General features: G+C 35.0%; 1 protein-coding gene across 1 annotated transcript in view; it reads right to left on the bottom strand.

The window, feature by feature from the left end:
* The window catches only part of LOC112923869 (methylmalonic aciduria and homocystinuria type D homolog, mitochondrial-like), a 35,374-nt gene extending 28,270 nt beyond the window's left edge, over positions 1-7,104 (bottom strand). The window contains 2 exon segments of the mRNA XM_026003729.2: positions 3,821-3,905; positions 7,010-7,104. Coding sequence (XP_025859514.1) covers positions 3,821-3,905; positions 7,010-7,104 — 180 coding nt within the window.
* Between the last annotated feature and the right edge of the window lie 19,712 nt (positions 7,105-26,816).

The raw sequence follows: 26,816 nt of genomic DNA, 5'->3' as shown, positions 1-26,816 counted from the left end.
ACTCAAAGAGATACCAAAAGAGACTAATTACAAGTGACTAAGATGAAAAATGTCATAAGGGAATCTCAAAAGAATGTGGAATATCAGAGGGAAATAGTTAATGGCCTTGGAGATGTGCAGTTTCAGGAAAGCCTAAAGCTGCACCCAGGAAGATGCTAACTAGTCAGGAGTGGCAGAGCTGAAGAACAGAAATCTTTGAAAACTTCAACATATAAGGAAACAGGTTGGGAATGATAAAGAGAGACGATTAAATTCCAGGACCAAATCTGTACTAAAGGTGATGAACTTGTTTGCTCTTTTTATAAAAGATTACATGCTGATGGCAACAGAAAATTAAGAGAGAGAGTGAGTCAGAAAATGGAGGCCACGATGATCGGTCAGGTGTCTCCCTAAAGAGACACTGATGATGTTAGCTTAAACTTTACCTTTAAAAAAATTGCAAGGGGAAGGGTGCCTGGGTGGCTCAGTCCATTCAGCGGCCAACTCCTGACTCTTGATCTGGACTCAGGTCATGGTTTCGGGATCATGAGATGGAGCCCCATATCCCATCAATGGGTTCCCCACTCAGCAGGGAGTCTGCTTAAGGATTCTCTCTCTCTCTTTCCCCACCCTCAGCCCCTCCCCCCTCATGTGCTCTCCCTCTCTCTAAAATAAATTATCTTTTAAAAGAAACTTGCAAGAGGAAAACAAGGAATATTTGTAAAGTACATGAGGAAAATCAAATGTGTGAATTACCTCTAGTTCAACTCAAAAGTCCCCAACCAGGGTGGTGTGGAAATGCACAGTTCAAGTGAGGTTCAAAGACTTCAGCTGAAACCCCAGACACTCCTGACAGATATCCAGAAATGCAACTGCACAGAAAGTCAATTGGAGGAGAGAGTTTAATGTTTAGAAATAGAGGAGAAACTTCTCAATGGGTATGAAAACAACAGCTTTAAACACCAAACCCTTGACTTCTACTGGAAAATGGCCAAATACCTGAAGGAGAAAAAATTAGAAAGCATCATTCCTTCCATCTAAGCTGGAGGAGCTCCATGAGAAAACAGCTCAAGAAAGTTGGTTTGTGATTCTGTTCATCAACAAAAAGCTCAAGGGATCTAAGGAAAGAAAATTTTCACAGCAGGCGAAAATGAGCTGATTGGAATTTCAAATCCAGCCTTTTCAAGAGGACCCTGAAGCACTTGCTATTCACATGAGGTCCAGGGCAGAAACCCAACAGGGTTGGGGCATTTCGGCATCTCAGGTCCCCAGGGGAGCCAGGGGAGTGTGAGAGCCCCTGGATGGAGGATGAGGTGCAGGTTTCAGTCAGGTTTCCAATAGGCATCCCACACCCAACATCCATAGACACAGTGGGATAGTGGATGTGTTTTCTCTTTAAATTCATGCCCAGCGTGAATTTGTGCAGCAGTGCCCTTTTAGTTCACTTTGTTATTTCATCAAGGCTACATTTGCTCTCATTGAAATTTTATGTAATTATTTTAAGACTGTGTTTCCAGAATATAAATGGCTTTAATATAATTCTTAACAATATGTCATTCCCAGTTCATTGGATCCTCTAGAATTAGATCTTATGAGTATTGTATTTTAATTAATTCGTTCCCTATTACTTAAAACATAATTGAAGTTTGGGATGACCTGAGAGAGACCATTGAAACATGAAAAACATTTTAATATGCTATGAATTATGATAAGAAATCTATTCTATACAAGTAACCTCACTTTTATTTTAGTAAATGCTGAGTGATTTGTAGAAACAAAATAACACAAAATAACGAAATGACTCTAACTTCCTTTGCTAACTTATTTTTTAATTTGCTTGGCCTCAAATTCACAGGTTAACTTTGTGGAGTTAGCATTTGATAAGCATTTATTTCTTTTTTTTTCCCCTTTTGTTATGTTGTTTATAATACTCACTGTACTTTAAACATTTCTAAATTGTATGCAGTCAAAAGTTTCCTTATAAACGAAAACTATTTAGCTTTTTTACTTGAAAACAGTCTCTTCTAAGAATTTTTTGTCATTTTTCCCTTTGGTAATTTTATGGTTTCAAATTTGTACATTTAAAAGTTAGAAGTTTAGGGGTCCCCGGGTGGTGCAGGTGGCTGAGCTGATCTGGGCTCAGGTCATAATCTCAGGGTCCTGAGATTAAGCCAGACTCTGAGCTCAGCAGGAGTCTGCTTGAGGATTCTCTCTCTCCCTCACCGTCTGCTCCTTCCCCCACACGTGTGCTCTCTCTCTCTCACTCTCTCGCTCTCTCTCTCAAATAAATAAATCATTTTAAAAAGTTAGAAGTTTAAAGTTTTATATAGGTAATGAATTAGAGATATGGGATCCTTTTCCCTAGATCACCTGCCAGTTTTCAAATACAATTTATAAGGCAAGTCATGTTCTACAATTATTAATCTCCTATTAAATCCCCATATGTATTCAGCTGTATTTACACCACTTTATAACAGCGATTATCAGGATTTTAAAAATTCATAGTGATAGTGAAATTTTTGTGGGTTTTTTTCCTAATGTTTCTGGAAAATTTAATCTTTCAGGTGAATCTAGTAGCATTTCATCAGGTTTTCTTCCATACTCAAGAACAAAAAAAGTATATAGATTAATTTAGGAGAATTGACCTTTCCTTAATGTCTTCATATTTGAGAAATAGCATACTTTCATATCTACCTATGCTGTCATTTATACATTACAGATTTGCCACCCATGAATTGCATACTTATTTTTAGATTTCTTTGTAGGCACTTTAACTTGCTATAATTACAAGTATTTGGTATTATGAGATATTAATCTTTGTTTGCTTCATCCTGTATCTTCCCCATTTTTTCTTCAATTAGGTACTAAAATGCCTTAGGAAAGGAACACGATGGGAAGATAAACCAAAAATACACATAACATTCTTGCTTTTTGTTTGAAAAATGACAAGACCTAGAGGAGAGGTGATGTTTTGGAGAGCGAAGAAAATATCTTGGCATAAAAGAGGATGAAAGAAGGGTTTTTGAGGGTTAATCAGGATTCTGTTGGTTGCAAGTGACAGAAATGGAGGGGGAGCGTTTCATCTGAAACCATACGCAAACCCTAAGCACATGCATACCCCCACCCAGACTCCACAAGAATCTGAAGAGAAGTGAGTTAGGGCTGGATCTTCTAATAGTCATGCTTCTTCCAGCCTTATTTGAGACCCTAGAAACTTTCTGCAACACAGGGCATGGTGACTCAATGAACCATGGTGACCAACACAATGTCTGCCATGGGAGATAAGAGAAGAACAGAGCTCTGCACCCTGTCATTCCTGCTTCTATACAGCATATGTAGGCCCTCCAAGAGCCCACATAATTTAGAAGAGCCTTAAAGTCCCCAACACACACACACAAAAAAAGTAGTTTTCTTATAACTAAGTCATGTTTCCTCAACCCTATCCTTCTTGTCATTTTGTGAAGTCATTCAGAATTCATCTCTTGATTCTGTATTTTAAAGTGAAAAATAAGTGTATATCACTTGCTACTGTTTTATAGAATTCTCTGTAATTCTCTCAAAATCCAGACATGTGTTTTCTCTTGTACTGTTCCCTTGATTTCATCCATATTTCACTAGGTTTGGGGTATATGTCTAATAGTTAGAGATATAAATTTGATTGCTTTCAGGTTTGATTTTTTTTAAGTTTTCTGCTTTTATACATTGTTAACGGCAAATATAACATTCTTATACAAAGTAATAAACCATAACTATACAGTCACACATATAAGGTGACTCTCACAGCCATGTGTCCAACAAAAATAACAACAGCACCCCCAAAAGCCACACCTCCCTGCCATACCTTGCAGGGCCAAGACACATAACCACCTGAGATTTTGTTGTATGGATATGAATCCCGAGTGAGGTCAATGTCCTCTTCTCTTTTCCTTTAGTTTAAAAATTAACATATAATTTATATACAGTGCAGTTTACCCTATAAGTATCCAGTTCTATGAGTGTTGACAAATGTACACCTGCATGGACTCACCACCACAATCAAGGTATAGAGCAGTTCTATTATCTCCTCTCCCAAAGCAACCTCTTTCCCTTTAATGTCAACCATTCCCCATTCCCCACTCCCCACCTCTGTTCCCTGTTCCAATGGCATGGCAACTCCAAGAATGTCATATAAATAGAATCCAACAGTATATAGCCTTTGGTTCTGACTTTTTCCATCCAGCATAATGCATTTCAATTTATCTGTTTTGTTGCATGAATCAGTTCTTCATTCTTTCTATTGCTGAGCAGTATTCCATTGTATGTGTACCACATTTTACTTAGGTCTTCTCCAGTGGAAGGATATATGACTCTTTCCAGGTCTAATGATTCAAAATAAAGCTCTTATAGACATGTGCCTACTAGCTTTTGTGTAGAACATAGGTTTTCATTTTACTTGAGTAATGCCAAATTGAATTGCTGGGTCATAAGGTAAGTAAATGTTTTCTTTTATGAGAAACTGCCAAATGGTCCTCCAAGCTAGCTGTGCCATTTCTCACTTGTATCATGAGTATATGAAAGTTTCAATGGTTCTGCATCCTTGTCAGTACTTGGAGTTGTTGCTTTATTGAAAAAGATATGTTGTGCTATATCCATGTGGTTTGTCAGATGAGTAAGGATATTGAGCATCTTTTCATATGCTTCTCTGCTATCTGCATGTACTCTTTGGGGAAGTGGTTTGTCCTAACCTTGTGCCATTTAAAAAATTCTTTGTTGTTGGGGGATCCCTGGGTGGCGCAGCAGTTTAGCGCCTGCCTCTGGCCCAGGGCACAATCATGGAGACCCGGGATCAAATCCCACGTCGGGCTCCCTGTATGGAGCCTGCTTCTCCCTCTGCCTATGTCTCTGCCTCTCTCTCTCTCTCTCTCTCTCTGTGACTATCATGAATAAATAAATAAAATCTTTAAAAAAAATTATTTGTTGTTATTTGTTTCTTTGTGTTGAGAGCTGTTTATGTCTTATTTGTATACAAGCATTTTATCAAATGTATGATTTGCAAATATTTCTTCCAACTCTTATGGCTTTAGTTTTCAATTTCTTAAGTGTCTTCATTTATTCAGAACATTTGTAACAGAGCAGAAATTTTAAATTTTGACAGTCCAATTTGTTATATAGATGATTGATAGATGATAGATATATAGGTAATAGATAGATGATAGTATCTTTGGCATTATATCTGAAAAATCATCACCTTACTGAAATTCATAAAGTTATTTCTACATTTTTTTAAGTTTTATAAATTAGGTTTACATTTCATTCTAACACTCATTTTGAGTTAATGTTGTATATGTTGAAACTATACACAGTGTTTAGAAAAATGGCTGTCACATACTAATCACCCTGTATTTGTAAGGATAAAAGCTAGGTCATTGCCCCCAACAGAGTCCAGGCTCCATCTCCTTTCTTAACATCACAACCCAAGATTAAAAGAGTCTTTTCTCATAACTGTAACCTAAAAAGTTCACAAGAAGGTCTTTGATTATTTTGTTTGGTTGCCTACCCCATCCTGTGGCACAGAAAGAAGATGCTAAGAAGGCAACTCCTTATAGAATCACAAAGTTACTCTGGGAATGGATTGCAGGAGGAACAAATTAATACACAAATACACAAAGTGTGCTTTTCATTTTCCAACAGAAGATGAGGAATGTAGCATGCAGGAAAAACCTATCGTTGTCCACTTTTGTCCCTCAAATTTAACTCAATGGAGTTTCCTTCCAAGTGTTGGCTGAAGTAATCAAATTAGCAAGAGTGGAAGCTCAGAAAAGAAGTTAGAATTTAGGTAATCTATAAAATACAAGATAAGTAAATAAATATTTGAGAACTCAAAAAATACTTATCTAATACTTTAAAGTAATACTTTATTACTACTAAAGTAAACATTTATAATAAGTAAACACATCTATAGGCATTAAGTACCAGAAATATTATCTTACCTCAGTTTATAAATAACATTTGTGTCTGATCTTTTTTAATATTGAAATACATTTGACATGTAACTGTGTAAAATATAAGGTGTCCAAAATGTTGATTTCATACATTTATGCATTATAATATGATCAGGTGTCCCATTTTAAAGATTTCTGAGGTTCTTCAATCCAATAAATGCCATCAACCTCATACCACCAGTTCATATATGGCTATACACAAAGAAGCAAACATTTGACTCATATTTTAATGGGATTTCAATTTTTTGTTGTCCTTATAAACTTATCTTTGAGCTTAAGATCAGCTGTCCTTACCCAGATCATTTCAATGTTTTTATAAATTGATTTCTTTATCATCATTTTTGCATTATTGCCCTAAATCAGATTTATATTTTAACACATCAGAAAATCTAAAAAAGAAACTGAAGTATTTCATGTTGTATACTTTGAAAAGTAAATAACTCTGGATAATTCTCTTGACTTTATCCCTTCACAAATCCAGGGTGTTTGAAATATATATATTTTTATAATATATATATTTATATAATTATAATTATATATATTAATTAGAATAATTAATTAATGGACTAAAGAAACTACTAGGATTGGCTTGTTCTGGAGTGGGAACACACTGAGATGAATGATTGGTAAAGGGGCACCAGGGTGGCTCAGTCAGGAGGGGAACCTGAGCCTTTGGCTCAGGTCATGATTCCAGGGTCCTGGGATGGAGCCCCATCAGGCTCTCTCCTCAGCCAGGAGTCTGGTTCTCCCTCTCCCTCTGTCCCTCCCTTCCCACTTGTGTTCTCTCTCTCTGTCTCTGTCTCTCTCTATCAAATAAATAAATAAATCTTTTAAAAAAGAATGATTGATAAAAGTAGTAACGGGAAACCAAAGGCTATGGGATATATAATTTCCAGAGGAAGAAAAAAAAAAAAAAAAAGGAGAAGCAGTTAGTTTGGGCCCCATGCTGGCAGCCTGGGCACATTGCATAATACCAGGAAGACGGCTCCTGGATGCCCCTGTCCAGGTCAGAGGCTGTTTCCTGCCACGCAGCCCTGGCATGTGCTTACCTATGTCCGGCTGCCAGACTGTCTGCTGATAAACACAGAGTCTGAAGCATAGCGTGGGATGGCACTACCTCATCATCAATTTCCTGTACATGCATGAACCCGGAGCAAAACAGAACTGATAGAAAAGACAGACTCTGGGGATCAAGGAGAGAAATACTGAGGAGAACCAATCCGGGCCTCACTTCTTATATCTCCTAGCCGAATACGTCAAATGCTACTGTTGGCAGGAGACAAGACAGGAGGAGAATGGGCAAGCGATATTATACAAGCAAACTAAAAGTAAGTTATACGTACAACAAATTGTATCAGGATGTTGATCTTTGGAATGAAAGTCAGAGCTGGTAAAACTGCCCAAATCACCCAATTTTACAAAAATTAGACTCTGAATTTTTCTTGTTAATATAAACGAAACAAAAAGAAAAAGAGAGAGAGAGAGAGAAAAGAAGAAAGAAAGAAAGAAAGAAAAGAAAGAAAAAAAAGAAAAGAAAGAAAAGAAAAGAAAAGAAAAAAAGAAAAGAAGAAAAGAAAAGAAAAGAAAAAAAAAGAAAAGAAAAGAAAAAAGAAAAGAAAAGAAAAGAAAAGAAAAGAAAAGAAAAGAAAAGAAAAGAAAAGAAAAGAAAAGAAAAACGAAACAATAAATTAATCGGGCAACACTTGTTGCAGACTTACTCAGGGCCAGCTTACATAGGTTATTTCATTAAAGCTCACAACAATACAATGAGACTGGTCACATCAAATATTAAATCGAGCTCAGGAAATGAAATCTTTGACGTTAGATAACTTACCCTGAATTTGAACTTGGTCATCTTACTCCAAGTTCCATATTAATGAGCACATGTACTGCTCCTTTCAAGTCAGGGCTGTGCCCCAAAGTATGAGGAGCAAGCCACTTTCAGGGTAACAAAGCCACCCTCTAGTAAAGTACATGTCCTGAAAAAATTCAACAAGGATCATCTTAGAAGGAATTGATAGTTGAAGGGAGGAAAATTTAATTTTCTTATACCTCATGAAGCTTACCCTTGACAAAAGAAATAGGATTATCCTTTTAATATTAATCCATCTGCAGTGTGAATATCTGAGGAATGTCTGAATTTGTGTCACAGAAGCACACAACGTAGTACAAGAAATTATCTTCCAGCTTATACTTGGCAGTTGCCAAAAAAATTCAATTTGTCATTATACTTGTTTAGCCTATTGTCTAGTGGCAGGAATGCAGGGAATCTTCACAGGATTATTTCCATTATTCACCAAATATAAGCTCTGGATAACTCACATGTTTTTAATCTCTAAAGTCAATGGGACTGTAAGCAGTATTTTTACCTTTGCACATTTTTTGAAGAGAATAAAAAGGGATCATACGCTAGCAAAAGTACAAAAATATGAAAAATGAACGCACAGAATTATAAAATGAAGCATGAAATGATTAACCAATTCATTTAATATCCTGGGTTCATTTTAAATATATTTGGCTTAATGGTTTCAATTCCCCATGCATATATTTTGGTAAATAAATGCTAAATGGCATATTTATATGATTTCCATATTGCTAGACCAGAAATTTCTTCCTATGCCCTCCTGCTCCTCATTGGTTATTTATCATTATCAGGGGCAGTTGAGTCTATAGCTCTTTCATAAATTAATGTTTTCATTAATGTGTGTATTGAAAGTTTTAAAAAATCAAGCTTCTAGCACATGGTCCAAAAAACTTGTGAAAATGGCAATTTTCTTATTATTCATGATAATAAGGCTCTTCTCTCTTTTTCCTAAAGCTCTCCTCTATAAATTTTATTCTCTTTAACAGATCAGTCTATATGAGCATGTTTATCCTCAAAGGTGATGTTGTGATATAATAGAAGTTTCTGGCCACTTAAAGACAGACTCCATTGATGAGATTTTCAAACTCCATGAAGTTTGGAATGCATGGTTCCTTGTAATATCAACAACTCAAATTGTGTTCTGGGTTCTAAAAAGAGAAAACATTTTAGAAAAGCATAATATAATGAAAATAAGAAAGATTTTCTGTGCTATTTTCAAAAAAATTACCAACTCACTAATTCATTTCGCCATGAATACATTTAACGGTATTAACTAAGTACTTGTTAGGAACCTGTCTTCAAAAAAGAAAGAACTTGTCTTCCTACTAGAGATGCAAATAAAAAGATAAAAAGATGACTAAAATGCAAATCTTGCTCTCAGGGAAGTCTAGAAGAAACCACACAACAAGCGTTACAATGGTGCTATGACTTCCGTATCAGGGGTATGCAGTATGTATGAAACAGTAGAGGCACAAACTAGTAGAGCCCAAAATCTTCCAAGGGGCAGCAGAATGAAAAACATCATGAAATCTTTCACAAAAGGGGAAAATGTTAAAGATGAATTGTAAAGGGTAAAAACATACAGCATGGGGATTTTCGGTGTAATGATGCTCGGCTCTTGAGTGGCATCATGAATGGTTTAGAATGCAAGGGATGCAGCTGAAGAATTGGAGACCAAATCAGAAGAGGCATCACATACCATGCCAAGGGTTTGATATTATCCTCTGAGCAATGATTTGATACTTTATGTGTCACTATTTCTCTGGGGAATGTCAGCTAATACGAATGGGAAGCCACCAAAAGGCTAAAACCAGGGAGTAATGTGATCAGTGTACTGTGTGCAGAGTAATGTCAATGGAATTATATTCTTTTAGGTTTTTAAAAAGTGTGTGTGTGTGTGTGTGTGTGTGTGTGTGTGTACACTTAATGCCTACTGTGTATTAGGCACTGAGGTGGCAGTAAGGTTGCAAACATAAAAAGTAAGTAAACACAACCCTTGCCCCCTTAGTGAGTTAAAGCACTTACAGTATTCGTTTGTTAGAAGGGAGATCAAGTAAGAGATTATTGAAAAACCCCATCAAGAAATAATGGAACAGAAATGACAGGCTTGTTATAAAATGGATTAGGAAGAGATCACTAGCAAGACTCTAGCAAAACAAATGAATGCAAGGTAGGCGTGATTTCAGAGTAAAAAAATAAATAGAAGATGATTCCCAGGTTTCTGTCTTATACACAGAGCAATTCATTTCAAAGAGCTAAACTAAAAAAAAAAAAAAAAAAAAAAAAAAAAAAAGCTAAACTATACAGTGCACAGATCTAGGTGCTTCACATAGATGATTTGATTAGTAAAGTAATCCTATGGAATAGATATTATTATCCTCCTGATTCTTCTGCAGATAAGGAGACAGAGAATGGGGAAAGTTAAATGTCTAAACTGACACATCTTGCTTGCAGCAGAGCTGAATTCAAATTCAGGTAGGGCTGAAGCCAACCCACATTCTTTCCTAGCAGCTCGGTGACCACAGCATGCTGCCTGCCCCCCCCCCCCCCCCAGGTAGTTCTCAGATAAGTCAGCAAACAGAAAGATATAACACTAGAAGCTCCTTAAAAAAACGTAATTTTTTTACAGCACCACCCCTTCATTTAGACTTTCACATGAGTCTGTAGATCACCAAAGACCTAGTTTCCCTGTTTGATTCTTCTGGCATGTGCATTTAGCATGATAAATTAACAATCTTTTGCAAGTCATGAACCAACAGACACTTTCTGATTGACTGATTTACTGAATTAGAGAGGTTTTCTCTTAATGAACTACTTGTAAATCATTAACCCAACTCTTCTTTTGCACTATTCCAGCCACTGCAAAATGGGTATATTCACTGATTGTGTGTATGTACTTGGTTCTGATTTACAATATGATTATCCTGTTCCAGCAATAATCTAGGTATATTTAACATAAGGGTGCTCTCATTATACTTTTAAACATTATCTTTAGGCATCATAGGCATCATAAAGACATGCCATTTTTCTTCAATAACATTTAAACTTCTTCAATGTCAAGTGATATCCAATATTTATGTAGCACCTGTTGTGTGTCAAGTACCCTTATATGCACTTCATGCCCTTATATGCTCATCTGTTCTTGACAATGGCCTTATGAGCTTACGATTATAATTATTATCTCTATCTTACAGATGGAGAAACTGAGACATTTGGTAACTTCAAGGTCACATGGCTAGAGAGCAGGAGAACCAGAAGGAGAACCCAGAGTCCAGAGTCAGCTCCTAACTGCTGCACTACACTGCCTCTCCCATAAAGGATCTTCATCTTTCAACCCTCATCCTCTCACTTCCAGAACCAGTTGCATTCTTGCTTAGCTAATAGTAAAAAGCAAGAGTGAAGGAACTCTCCCAATCTATAAAAGGGTTGGGAATAGTCTAGAATTCTGAGTCACTATCGTCTATAGAGTACAGATTTGAAGAAGCCCTGATGACATGGATCATTTTCCTTTCCCTCCATATAAATCCAGGAATTGATCTCTTGAGTGGACTTCGTGGGCCCAACTTCCACCCCGGAAGTAAAGCCAGGACTGAATTCCCCACTGCTACAGGCCAGGCACTGTAAGATCACAGAAAACAAACCAGTAAACTAACTGTGGCTCAGAAGGAAAGGTAGCAGGACTGAAAATACACATCTCAGTAATCAGAAACCTTGCCAATAATTTACCTGCCACATCATTAATGGGGACTTTGCACTTTTTATTACAAGATTGAGACAGAGGGGAAAGCAAAATGTTTGGATTTAGACAAGACTAGGGTTTAGGCATGGGCCTGCCATATGCTTGGCAAGTGACCCCACAGAACACATCTAATCTCCAAGTCTCTGTTTTTGCATTTGTTAGAAGGAAACTAAAAAGCTATTTCATTTTGTTGTATGAGCTATAACTATCTAAACCAAAAGCACTAAAAAAAGACAAGATGTTATCATTATAGATAAGCAACCAGAGGTGGTTATACTTGGTTGCTATGCACATGATCCATTGGGCCACACCATTCTAAATATAGACTACTGGGTCAAAACTCTTTTTATGGGATAGGCCATATTTCATTAGCATTCATATGCATAGCAATACCTTTTAAATATACATGTATATATATTCCTTAAAAAAAATGTTTGTATTCTGCTTTCCAAAATATCATGTTTGGATAATTTGATTTCTCCCTTTCACATCTCTATTAGTATCTTGACCATATTGATGGTACCAAATGAAATCTTTTTCTGCAAGATATGAAAAATCTGGATACCGGAAAAGAGGGGATACAGAAAGAGAGGAAATATTTTCAATGGGAAAACCCTCACTTTTGGCTTATTTGTTACAAAACAGTTTAAATCATTTTTCCCTACCCATTTATTGTTCAAAATCAGGTGTGCGTGTGTGTGTGTGTGTGTGTGTTCTTAGAAAAGCTATGATCTTAAAACCTCCTTCTGAATTACCTTATAAAAATTATAATTATTGAATATTATATAAGAAAATAACAGTGTGGAAAAGAATCCATATTTCATTTTTTGCCGAAAGAGAAGATCAACCAAATTTTTTAAAAATAGATTTATACAAGTTTTACTCTAGAAATTGAGTCTACAATTCAGAGTAAGTATTCTTTTGGTTTTGTTTAAGGAAGAAGAAAATTACTTCAATTATAACTTTCAAGTTTCTATTTCTTCTGAAGAACATATTTTTATGGCAAAGGCCCAACATACTGAAAAAGGTTTTATAGTTTCAGAGAAAAATAATTTCCAGGTAAAATCTAGATACAGGTAACAATGTTAGTGAAAATTATTTTAAAATGACTCTTTTAAGGGACTCCAAATAATAGTTCTGAATAGAGAATAAAAAGTCTGGAAGGAAATACAGCAAGTTCAAGATAATAGCTACCTTAAGAAGCAGGCAGGAAAGGAAATAAGTCCAGAGGTGGTAGTTAAAATTTATCTGCAATGGAGAAATTTCATTTATATTAATTCAGGGCCATTTTAAGCATGACCTCAAGGTTTTTGCCTTCATTAATTAGATAGCTCATAACTGCATTTATACTGTGCCCTTAGTACTTTTGGAAATCATTCAGATAGAAAGCCCATGAATAATTATAGTTTTAGTATAGCACCTAAATAAGTGTATATAATTTTTAAAACTCTTTTATTCAAACATGAAATACAGGCCTTGCATATCTTTCATTTTTAAAACATGACCTATTTCTCATATATTGTCTAAATGAGAAAATAATTCAAACATGGACAGACTTCCAAAAGGTAACATGAGTTACAAAAAAAAAGCATAATATAAGACACTTTCATAGAAGTGATTATATCTCTTGATTGAGAGATGCTCATTTTTCTTTAAAGTTTTGGATAAATGTGGTGGTGTCACAAAATGAGATGCCATTGCATTTAATACTGTAACAATATCTGAAACACAAATTCAAAGACATAGTTCTTTTCTCCACCACAGATGTAACTGGAAAAAAAAAAAAAAAGGAAAGAAAGATAAAAACACTCTGTGGATAACACTGTGCTACTGGTGAAGTCATGTGAATACCAAGAGGAGAAAACGAGAACACTGACACAAGGCTTTGATGATGATCAAATACTAATTCGACATCTGCAGGTGATTCGTCAGGTCCTGGAGTCTACCCAGTGATTGCACTGACCCTGTAGTGGAAGTGTTCTCTATTAATCCTATTAATCTTCCACTCTGAAGCTTTTATTAATGAATCTAACACTGATGATTTTCTAAATTTGGAGACTAGCCATCAAGAATACGTTTGTAATAGTAATTGAAAATTCATGTGCATTTTTAAAAATCCAATTCAGTAGCAAATGCTTTTGGAATTATCCCTTACATATTAGAAGGAATTTTTGAGCTATGTTTATTTTAAAACTCTTCTTCCAAATACCTTTTACATTTACTTACTTATTTCTACATTAATTAATCTAGAGACACCAACTCTCAAATACCATTAAAAAGATCCCATATGTTATATTTTGGTTAAAATTTGATCCCTGGATATAGGAGAAAACTAACACTAAATACAGGGTAAAATATCTTCAGTAAATAAGGTTTTGTTTACTAGAGAGCCACAGTTAGCTCTATTCAAGACTTTGTTGACCTTTGAAGGCAGCCTCTAGTAAAGGATATCCTATCATGTAATTGAAATGTAATCATGGTTACTCTCTAGGCAGTGAAAGGTAGTTTAATGTACCATCTCAAAATATGCCACTTTGGCATATTGATTCTTTTGAGCTATAGGTGCTTGAAAAACAGCAAAGGGGAAAAAGCTTTCTCTGAACTCCCCTTATCTGTCTAAAGACAGATCCTCCAAAAGGAATTCAACTGTTATAAGTCCCCCCAGAAGTTTCTTCAACCAGGAAGGACTGACTCTTACTGCAGGAGTGACTAGAAGTCCATACCACACCCAGAAAACTCTGTAACAAACTATCATCCCTCCCCTCCCATCAATTTTTCTGAGGGCACATCCATCTTTCCTAAAATCATTTATTCTCCTTTAAAAAGCCTATACTCCTCCACTCTTTTCTCTGCTAAGATAGTATTTAAGCCTGAATTTTATGAGTTACTCATTTTTTTCCTGGTCATCTCTGATGTATATCTGAGTTGTACATGTTAATCAACTTGTTTGTTTTTCCCTTGTTAATCCGTCTCCTATTATAGAGATCTCAGCTAAGAACTCAGAAGGCTGGGGAGAAAATTATTTTTCCTCCCCTAGAGCAGGATACTAGGAAAGTTATAAATATTAAACAACAGCATCATTTATATTGAGTGAGGCATAGGCTATATCTGACACGGCCTCTAAAAATTTCATTTCCAGTACTGCGTGGAAATGGGAATGGGAGAGGAGTCCTTTGATATGAAATCTACATATGTCTTCATGAAAGAATTTTCCCCTACTTACAATCAGATTTCTGCAAGCCTACCCCAAATGGCAACTACTAAAATTAAAATGTAATTAATGCTTGGTTTCTTGCAGGCCAATAAAGGGTAAGTGCAAATGATGTTCTCTCTTCCCTGGAATAATTCAAAAGCACACCAGGATCACTTTTTAATTTATTTCATTATAATGGTAAATGCTCATAGTAAAAATCTCAAACTGTTCAGAGGGTTAAAAGCAAAAATCAAAAGTCCCTTTTACCCAAAACAACTCTTCAGTTCTACTCCAAAGAGGTAAACACTGTTTTCAGTTTCCTGTGCATCTTTCCAAAATTCTTGTAACTTGCATTAATTTTTAAGTCCTCTCAAAGGGTAAAATAATCTCAATTTGGATCAAAATAAAAAGAAATGAATAATGAATATTATGCAATTTCTATGCATCAATTGACAACTTCCTCATGTAAAATGTTTTGATTTTTTTGTGCATACATTGAGAGTATCTGTGCAAACTATCATATAGGAATGACGTAACTATCACAAATGATCTAAACTTACTCAAAAGGAAAACTTAAACAAGTTACCAGAATATTACTATTTATCACCTAGGGAATCTCATATGTTGGCAAAATAAAAAATCATTTTAAATATCAAGGTTCGGATATTTTGCATAAAAATTTTTATTCTATGGGTACCTGGGTGGTTCACTCAAGCAACCAACTTTTGTTTTTTTTTTTTTAAGATTTTATTTATTTGAGAGATAGAGAGATCATGAGTGGAGGGAGGGACAGAGAGACAAGCAAACTTCCTGCTGAGTGCAGAGCCCCACATTGGCCAATACTGGGGTGGGGGCATCACAGGTGGGACTCAAGCAGCTGGAGGCAGACCCATGGGTGGCCTTGATCCCAGGATTCCAAGACCATGACCTGAGCCAAAGTCAAATGTTTAACCATCTAAGCCTCCCAGGCACTCCTAAGCATCTGACTCTTGATTTCAGCTCAAGTCATGATCTCAGGGTCCTGAGATGGAGCCTGGCCTCAGGCTCCATACTCTGCAGGAGTCTTCTTGAGATGCTCCCTCTCTCTCTCTCTCTTTCTAAGGAAAAAAAAATTATTCTAAACTCTACTGGGAGAAAATCAGTAACAATTGTTTGGGGATTGGATAAAATCTGGCTCATTTTAATGCCATTTGTTGAAATCTCATGTGTTTGATGGATAAATATTTGCCCACTCAAACCATCTGCATTACCATTTTAAAAAACTTGTAACAAATGGCAGTATTACTTCCAAAACACAGTCTCCAAAGAGGCCAAAGATTTCTGGAGAGTATTAGAACTGGTACAGACATTAGAAAATCTCTTTAGTGACATGAATGGAAAAATTCAAAAGAAAATTTTTTATCCTAATGAAGGAAAAGAGGGGAAAGTATGGTAAGAAAGAATTATGAGAATAGAATGGGCAGGATTCCAATTCACTTAATTATATCTGATTTATCTTCATTTGCAATGTATACTAATTTCAAACAGTTCTTAATATTGAAACTAAGGATTTCTGAAAGTTACAAATAAATGATCCCCACAAATGCACAAATAATAAAATAGTTGTTATAGGTATTTATTAACTCTCTATAGATTAAAATGAAATTACCTGAGAATAAAGACAAAATGACTAATGATCAATAGTGGCAATATAGTTTAATAAACCTGTTCCCCTGCTAAAAAAATAAAGTTTCCAATTTTAGCAGGATAAGAAATCTTAAGAAAGAATGCATAGCTCTGGAAAGAGGTCTTTGACTACATTGGCACATAGATTTTTTTGCAGCAAATACACTTACAACATTTTTTTCTTCTGTTAACTTTACAGAAAAAAAAAATATATATATATATATAAAACCATTAAAACCACCAGTAGCTGTTGCTGGGGGTGCAACTATCTGAGCCTTGAGAATACATCTGGTCCTTAGCAAAACTCATCTGGACAGAGAAAAAAAAAAAAAAGCCTTAAAAACAAAACTCAGATGTGGAAAAAGCAAGTTCTCCAAATCTTGTTTTACCTTTGACTTCAAAGGACTCCTATATGGGATAAACTTTGAGGAATATGAAAAGAGAGGGATTTGGCTGTAAGAACAGAAGGATAAAATCAAAGTACAAAGTTGTGAGAAAGCCCAAAAAACATTTCACTGCCTTTGGGGCCATTGGCTGTGCATTCTGACCAAAACCAGGTTCATTTGGACTTGTTGACTATGTGAAGAAGAAAGTGATCATAATGAAGGCATTTTAATTGTTTTAATTGAATAATATAACTTACTTAAATAATGTTTTCTTTTTATCCAAAGCCAAAGTAAACCAATGTATATTATTGAATGCTGCAGATTTTTACTGATCATTAATTCTGAATGTGGAGATTAATTAATTATTCAAATATGCTTGGGATAAAAAAAATCACCATAGTGCTTGTTTGAATTTCTAAAAATCAACATTTTACAAATAAATAAGGGTAATCTACCTTAACTGTAGTATATCTACTCAAAGATGTCATGTGCTTATTACTCTAAACTCTCTTTATAACGAAATCTGGGCCATTGAAGAAAATTATCTCCAAACTTCCATAGGACTTTTAATGGAATATTTTGTTTTGGCTACAAATCAAACCTCTCTTGTGTAAAAAATTTTAAAGATATTTTTAAAATAACTATAAAATAAATAAAACAAAATCATTCGTAATTTCTTTACCATATTAACCTTTTTTTAACCTTTTAATATATATTCTTCCAGAATGTTCCTATGAATTTGTCACATGGAAATATTTTACATGATGGTAGCATTCTATATATGCTTCTTTTTCCTCAATATATGTTACATATGTGATATATAACATATATACATACATCATGCTTATGTAATATATAGTACATACATATATAATTAGTAATATGATTATATATATTACTAGAACTTTCCATGTTAATAAACATGCCTCATTAAATTCTTTATTAGTGAGTAGTATTTTTATTGAATGGATCTGACACAAAATTTTTAACACTGTTCTCCAAACTACTTTCTGAAAGTCTTCCAAGATGTTTCAAATTACAAAGAGGGGAGAAGAGAGTGATGTAGATCAAACAAAGTTGCAACAGTTGCAAAAGTCTTAATTGCAAGACTTTTCAGTGTTAAGCATGCTAATTTAAATCATGAACTTTCAAAAGTGGAATATTTTATGATGCATTTACAAAACAAAATAAGCCACTGGATTTTTTATTTGATAAAATCCTATTAATGTTCTGATTTACTCAATTTCTAGGGTGTGTACCTGGAAAAACTCTGATTTAATCATCTCTTCATCTCTGGGTTTTTAGGTTGTTTTAATTTTATTAACTCTCCTAAATAATGCTTTGGTAAACATTTTCAGAATTCACCTTTGAGTATTTTTCTGATTATTTCCTTCAAATAAGTGTTTAGACATAGGATTGCCTGGCCTATTCACGATTTTAATGATTTGATTAAAATCACCAAATTGCACCCAAAAATCTTTCAATTTACATAGAGAACTTTCTGAGACAATTTTCCCATAAATTAATCAGTACTTGTTCTTACCATTCCTTAAATTAACTCATTTTTTCCCGCCCTGATTGATTAGCCACCTTAATCATAAGTCTGACTTCTTAATTGACTTTTTGTAACCTCTTATGTAATAAACCACATCAACCTAGGGATACAGACAGAATATAAGAAAAAATTAGTCTATAGAGTCTCACAAACTGCCATTCCCTCTTCCCCTGTCTCATTTTTCATCATCACCACTAGTGCACTGTTTCATAAATTTAATTTCTATGGCACAGCAGGAAAGCCACACATAAAGTCACACCTGACAAACTTATCTAGGTGAATGGCATCATGGCACCACATTGCAAAACTTAAAATTAAAATGCATGTATTGAAGGTCTTTAAATCTCCTAACCTCTGCCTGGGAATTGTCGCTGCTCTACAAAATAGTGCTAAAACTAATAGATAGTCTAACAGTGAACCTTAAGGCCAAAGACAATTCGCCAGCCAAGAATATCCAATCATTAAGGAAAAGCCAAATCTATGAGAAAAGCAACAAACTAAGAGTGGGAAAATCTGGTCTAATAAACACAGGTAATAGAACACTCAAAAATAAGAGTTATGAATTTTGAAATGGTTATGAAATCTTAAAAAGAAAAACAGTAGAAAGGATAAATAAAAATAAAGTCTGATATTTTCATTAGTTTCACTTAACCAACAAAAAAAAAATTAATCCTTACCTAATTGTTCCAAAGTATAGAAAAACATAAAAAGCCACCCAAAACTTCATTTTTTAAGGCTTTCCTAACATTGGAATCAAAATCAGACAAAGATGGCATAAGAGAAGAATATTATGAACATAGATTCAAAAATAATGAATAAAATATTAGCACACTGAATATAGCAATATAAAAATTAATATATCATGACTATTTATAGCCTATTCAAAGAATAGAAAAATGGTTTAGTATGAGAAAATGTGTTACTGTAATATCCACATTAAAAATTTAAAGAAGAATTATTTTTATCATAGAAGTTGATGCAAAAAAAAAAATTCAATATGCTTCAATTTCCCTTCATAGAAAACAAGAAAGGCTCTTAGCAAACCAGGAATAATAAGGAATATCCTATTCTATTAAAAACCTTCAGCAAACATTATAGATAACAGTGGGATAGCAAAAAATTTTGTTTCATATAACAAGCAACACAAATTTTTCTCCAAATTTTTAATGAGGGGGGCACTTAATGGGATGATCACTGGTGTTATTCTATATGTTGGCAAATTGAACACCAATAAAAAATAAATTTATAAAAAAAAGAAGCCTGAAAAAAAACAAATTTTTAAAATTCTAAGAACTGCTGAAAGTGAAGGGAAACTGGCACTTTCATATACAGTCTCTGTAATACAGCCACCTGAGAGGGAGATCTGCAGTATCTGCGAAAATAAGGATTTGTGTTCACTGTATGACTTGTGACCTCTGTACACACCCATACTAACACATGAACCTAAGAACAAAAAGGCCTGGAAATAGGCGAAGGGAATTCAGAATACACTTATCTTGATGAGCACTCAGTAATATAAAGAATTGTTGAAAAGATATATTGTATACCTGAAACTTATATAATACTATGGAACTAAAATCTTTTTTTTTTAAGATTTATTTATTTATTCATGAGAGAGAGAGAGAGAGGCAGAGACATAGGCAGAGAGAGAAGCAGGCTCCTCGCAGGGAGCCTGATGTGGGACTCGATCCCCGGACCCAGGATCATGCCCTGAGCCACCCAGGGGTAGCAGAATTAAACTCTTTTAAATAAATAACATTATTTTTAAAAAGAAGAAAGCCTATATGGGCTGCTCCAACATTATTTATAATTGTTAAGAATTGGAAATAATCTACTATACTACAAGCTATAGTAATCAAAACAAGCTACAGTATGATAAAGGCACATAAATCAATGGAATAAAATAGCCCAGAAATAAACCCACACATATGCAATCAATCTACAGCAAAGAAGGCAAAACTATACAATGGGAAAAAGATAGTCTCTTCAATAAATGGTGTTGGGAAAACTTGACAGCTACATACAAAAGAATGAAACTGGACCACTACCTTACATCATATACAAAATACATTTAAAATAGAGTAAAGATTTGAATGTTAAGACCTGAAACCATAAAAAACCTCCAGAAGAAATCAGTATATCAGTAGCAGTAATCTCTTTGATATTACATTATTTATAATAGCTGAGATATGGAAAGTAAACCAAGTGTTCATTTTTAGATGAATGGATAAAGAAGAGGTGGTATACACACACACACACACACACACACACACACACACACACACACACACACAATGGACTATCACTAAGCCATAAAAGGAAGGAAATCTTGCCATCTGCTACAACATGGATGGACCTAGAGGGTATTATGCCAAGTGAAATAATTCAGACAGAGAAAGACAAATACCATATGTGTGGAATCTTAAAAAAAAAAACAAAACAAAACAAAATAGAAACAGACTCTTAAATACAGGAAACTATTGGTGAGCAGAATGGGAAGGGGGTTCAGAGTCAGGTGAAAGATGTAAAGGAGATTAAGAGGTACAAACTTCTGAGCCCCTCGGTGGCTCAGTTGGTTGAACATCTGCTTTTGGTTCAGGTCATGATCCCAGGGTCCTGGGATTAAGCCCCAAGTCAGGCCCCAGACTCAGTGGGGAGCCTACTTATCTCTCTACCCCCTGCTCATGCTCTCTCTGTCAAACAAATAAATAAAATATTTTATTAAAAAGTAAAAAAAAAATTTAAGAGGTACAAACTTCCAGTTATGAAATAGGTAAATCACAGAGATGTAATGTACAGCATAAGGAATATAGTCAATAATATTGTAAAACTTCATATGGTAAGAGATGGAAACTAGACTTATGGGGAATCATTTTGTAATATGTAAAAATATCAAATGTACTATGAGGTACACCTGAAACTATTAGGATATTGTATGCTAATTACACTTTGATTTTTTTTTCAAAGAGTTAGAAATAACCTAAATGTCTATAAATAGAGGAGTTGTTAAATAAACCATGCTGCGTCTACTATAATTATTAACAGAGAAATCTCCAAGACCTATGGTTGAGGGGGGAAAAGGAAAACCAAATAGCAAGAAATTATGTAGACTATACTATAATCTACATTTTAAAAGAAGAGCAAACAGGGGCGCCTGGTGGCTTAGTTGGTTAAGCATCTGACTCTTGGTTTTGGCTCAGGTCATGATCTCAGGGTTGTAGGATTGAACCCTGCCTTGGGCTCCCTGCTTAGAGGGCAGTCTGCTTGGGATTCTCTTCCTCTCCCTCTGCTGCTACCCTGCAAACACTCTCTTGCTCTCTCTCAAATAAATAAATAAATCTTAAAAAAAAAAAAAAAAGAGCAAACACTATCATGTATTTTTCAGGTATGTATATATGTGTATGTATATACATACAAATAATTCTGAAACAATCCCCACCAAACTGGTAATAGTTGCCATTTCTGAAAAGTAATTATGGATATGGTACATATGTAATTATACATAAATACATTTTAATTATTGGAGGCCATTAAATATTTCCCAAATTAATAAAATATTAAATTTGCTTACTTAATTTTTAAGAGAATGTTTCCACAATGACAGTAATCTCAAATTTCTAAGAAAGATACTAGACTTAACAAAAAAAAAAAGGATACTAGACTTGTGAGGACACCAGAAACAGCCTTATGACAGAAGACTAATTACTAAGGGAGATACTTAGATAGTAGATGAGACCAGAATTAGCCTGAAAACAAATCAGAACAGACAACAACTACAAAAAACTCAGGAAATCGATTGTGTCCCAGGTTTTTCCATATACATTAGTTTTTGATTCTATATAACAGAAACTATGAATTCTAGATTCCTTTAGTCTAACCAATCCTGTTCTCCTATGTAGCTACTATAGGTCTTTCAAATATTCCTGGGGAAAAAAATCACAATTCTCATTTGCTACAGAACTTTTAGAGCCCTCTCCATCACCACCCATCTTCTCTTCAGCCCAGAGAGAGAGCAGGGTTCTCTAAGACAATGCTGATGCACGGCTAGCACTGGGGGTGGGGGGGTGCGGGGGGTCCATGGATGGAAGGGAGAGCCAGAATCCTACCATTTTGTTACCAGTGTTTGAGCTGCAAACTAGGAAACCTAAGTCTTGATCCCTACTTTGCTCTGCTACTTGGTCAAGCTTTGAACTTTATTTTTCTCATTTGGAAAATAAGGAACCTAGATCTAGAAGGTTCTTTCGCATTCTGTAATTTGATGACCATATGTTTAACTGGTTAGTATGCACCTAAAAACACCATTATCCCTTGGGGTACCTAGGTGGCTTAGTGGTTGGGTTTCGGCCTTTGGCTCGGGTCATGGTCCCAGGGTTCTGGGATCTAGTCCCTCATCAGGGTCCTTGCAGGAAGCCTGCTTCTCCCTCTGCCTATGTCTCTGCCTCTCTCTGTATGTCACCCATGAATAAATAAATAAAATGAAATAAATAAATAGATAAATAAATAAATAAATAAATAAATAAATAAAACACCATTATCCCTTAAAAGGCCTTGAGCCAACACCTGTCACAGTAACGTCCAGGCCTGTCCTCAAAAATTCTATCCTTTGAGACATTAATCACTAATATAATTACCAAATGTAGGTATGTTGTCAGAGAAAACCCTCTTATTGCAAAGTCATCTGGAATAAGAAAGAAACATGACATAAGGGATAGCATAGGTATTATTTGACATGAATACTCGACCAAAGCAGAAGTATTATATTACATGAACCTTCATACAATCTCTTATCAAAATTCATTCATACAAAAGCAAAAGTTTCACAGCAATTTTATTAAAAAGGCCTTTACTAGATTTCTCAGGAAGGTTTTTTGAACAAGGCTGTGTTATTTAATTCTAAGGATAGCTGGCTTTATTCACTGGCAAAGAGGAGTTGGCTTCATGGAGGCAAGAACTTACCTGTCCTAAAGAAATTCTTCCAGGGACTTGTCCTGGCACCACCTCCCCTCTTCCCTGCTCCAATCTGCCTCTCCCAGGGTCAGCTCATGGCAGAGAAAATCAGAGCATGAGAGACAGGAAAGCAAGAACACTATAATGAGCACACAGAGTGGTGTCAAAATAAATCTTAGGTTGTGAGAAAACAATGTGGGGTGCTGAACAAGAAGTGGAAGGGGCCTCCAGGAACATCAGGCAGCCAAGCTGGGGAACATGGGACATGACTAAGGAAGGGAGAGTAGGGTGGAATAGGATGTTCAGGAGTAAATACTTGGCAAGCTCAAAGGATGAGGGAGGGGAGGAGGGAGAGACAAGGCGCCTTGGCTTAGGGTGAAACTTCTGCCAGAGGCTATAATTAATGTTAATCATTTTAAAAGCCATTTTGCTTAAATTATTTTTGGGAGGCTTTGCTTCACTACTTCTCATAAGTGGTGCTGATTCATCACATTTAATTCCATTCCTGGACTTCTCTGATTTTGTTCCTCCTGAGTGAACAAGTTAACATCATAGTGCAAAGGGTTTACTGTCTAAAAATCAATGCCCACTGAAAGAACGTAGTGCAAGCTTGCCGAAGTCCACTCTCTCTGGCATCATTACATCTCCTCCCCTAGTATTTGGAGGATAATCACCAGCTCCACCTCACCTCACCTCTCTAACAGCCAGGGGGAAATAAATCAGAGCAAAATCATTCTCAATAGATATAATGGATATAAAACCAGGATGGAAACTTCATGACCAACTACAAAAAAAGGAAGAAAAAAACAGAACATTGGACAGATGAGAGAGAGAGAGAGAGAGAGATGTTTATCCAAGCTTGTTGAAGCACCAAACTAAAACTTTCTGGGTTAGTTGCTGTCAGTAACAGAGAGAATGAGAGAATATCTATTTAAGATTGAATGTTAGGCAAGTGAAGGCTGAATTGATTCCTGATAGATTGCTGTTGTAAGTCCTAACTTTGTGTTCACTGGATAGTCATCTGGAATCCACGCAGACAATTGGACTTGAGTGATTTAACCCTCAGTGAATTCTATTGACTCTGCGGGTAAATTTGACTTCAACATAAAGACATTTATTGGATTGCTTCATCAAAATATTATATTTTGAAGACATTTTAAAAGTCCTTGGCATCGATGATTTGTACTGACCACCTTTACCTTCTACATATGAAACTTCATTTAATGTTTTTTTTCAATAGTTAATTTTGCATCATCCAAATATCATTAGCTTCTTTCTTCAAAACTTGACACCTTCAATTCTCAGTTTCGATGCTGCTCTCAAATGAAAGGAAAACATATTAAAATTCACTTAATAGATATGCATTTCCTTTGAGAAGATTCATTTTCCTTTCTGGGAGCACAAAGTTGGACCCTTTTATATCTCCATGGCAAAAGGCTTAATTCCTTTGATTTGAATTTAAGTGCTTGCATCATAAACGCAGGAGAAAAACAAAGATAAGAACTACTAAGTAAACATATCTTCTCAAACCAGTTAAAATAACACTTATTTCACTTTTATGCTTGTTTGCTATAAAGTTTTCTTATTACCATTTGAGTGGATAAAACTTTCTGAATTCCGGGCTCGATTACGGGAATAGCCAAATGAGTTTTCCAAGCATTATAACTAAGAAATGACTTAGAAAGAACAGGTTTCCATTCCTGCTGTGCTCTAAGTCCTTCTGTGGCATTAGACTTTCTGTAACTTTACAAAATAAGCAAGCCATAACCCGTCCTAAGAACTTTTTTTTTTAATAAATGAATTTGATACAGGATAGAAAATGGTACATAAAGTGCAAATGTTATCCTTCATGACCCTTTACAGACCCATCCTATGTCAATCCTATGTCATCCTATGACTAATTCTATTGAGAGAATTAAAGACCTCAGGTGATCTCAAAAAAGGCAATCATTTCCATGTTGAGTACCATTTACATCTGTTAAAATTACAACACACACATGCAAAATAAAGAAATTAAATACCTCACATCACCTCATACACATCCAGAAAAATAACTCAGACTGGATCATATGTTTAACTTTAAGAACTAAAACCATAAATAGCATCAAAAGCACGAGTGACAAAAGGCAAAATAGATAAACTTGACTTCATCAAACTTAAAAATATTTTTGCTGCATATCATGGAGAAAGAAAACATAGACTAGGAGAAAACATTTATAAATCAATCTGATAAAGGTCTAGGAAAATATAAAGAAAATATAATATCCAGAAATATCCAGAAAATATAAAGAACTCTTACAGCTTGATAATAAGAAAAGACAAACATCCTAATTAAAAGTGGGGATTAATTTTAATAGGCATTTCTCCTCAAAATATATACAATTGGCTAAGAACATGAAAAGATGTTCAAAATCATTTGTCACTGGGGAAATATAAATCAAAACCACAATGAGATACCATTTTACAACCAGTATGATAGTTATAGTAAAAAAAAAAAGACAGACAATAAACCTTTCCGGAGGCTATAGAGAAATTAGAATCTTCATGCATAGCTGATGAGAATGAAAAATGGTACACTCACTTTGGAAAATAGTGCACCAGTTCCTCAAAAATGTTAAACAGAGTGACTCAACAATTCAACTCCTAGATAGTAAACTAAGGAAAATTGAAAACATATGTTTACACGAGAACTTGTACATGAACGTTGATCACAGCATTATTCATAATAGCCAAAAAGTTGAAACAACCCAAATGTACAAAAGCTGGTAAGTAAATACAATATGATATATTCATATCCAAACAAAGAAATATTTGTCAACAAAAAGGAATGAAGCATTCATATATGCTACAACATGGATAAACCTCTAAAATATTATGCAAACAATAAAAGCCAGTCACGAATGGCCATAGGTACTCAGCATGGAGTCTGCTTGAGATTCTCTCTCTCCTGCTGCCCTTCCCCTCTGCTTGCACACAGGCATGTGCTCTCTTTCTCTCTCTCAAGATAAATAAACAAAATCTTTTTTTTAAAAAGGCCATATATTGTATGATTCCATATATATGAAATATCCAGAATTGGAAAACCTATAAAGATAGATGAATAGTTGTCTAGGATTGGGCAGCAGTAGAGGAGAGGAGAAATGAAGAGTACTGATGGAAAGTGACTACCAAAGTGTGTCGGTTTTTTTCAGAAGGATGATAAAAATGTTTTAAAATTTAATTTGGTGAATAGTTGCAGAATTATGTATACATACTAAAAACCATTGGGTTGTACATCTTAAACTGTAAATGACATGCATATAAATTATATCTCCATAAAGCTGTTTTTTTAGACATGCATTTAAAAAAATCTGTGCAGAAAAACAAAATCACACCATCATGCTCTGCCTCTAAAGCTTCCACTCTAATACTATACTCTCAATCATACAATGTTGCATGAATGGGATTCAATTCCACTAGATATTTGGTGTTCCTAAAACTTTGTTACTCCATTATATATGAAACATT

The sequence above is a fragment of the Vulpes vulpes genome, chromosome 7 (genome assembly GCF_048418805.1).
Source record: "Vulpes vulpes isolate BD-2025 chromosome 7, VulVul3, whole genome shotgun sequence".
Lineage (NCBI taxonomy): Eukaryota > Metazoa > Chordata > Mammalia > Carnivora > Canidae > Vulpes > Vulpes vulpes.
Note: the sequence above shows the minus strand (reverse complement) of the source record. Positions and strands in the feature narration are given on the sequence as shown.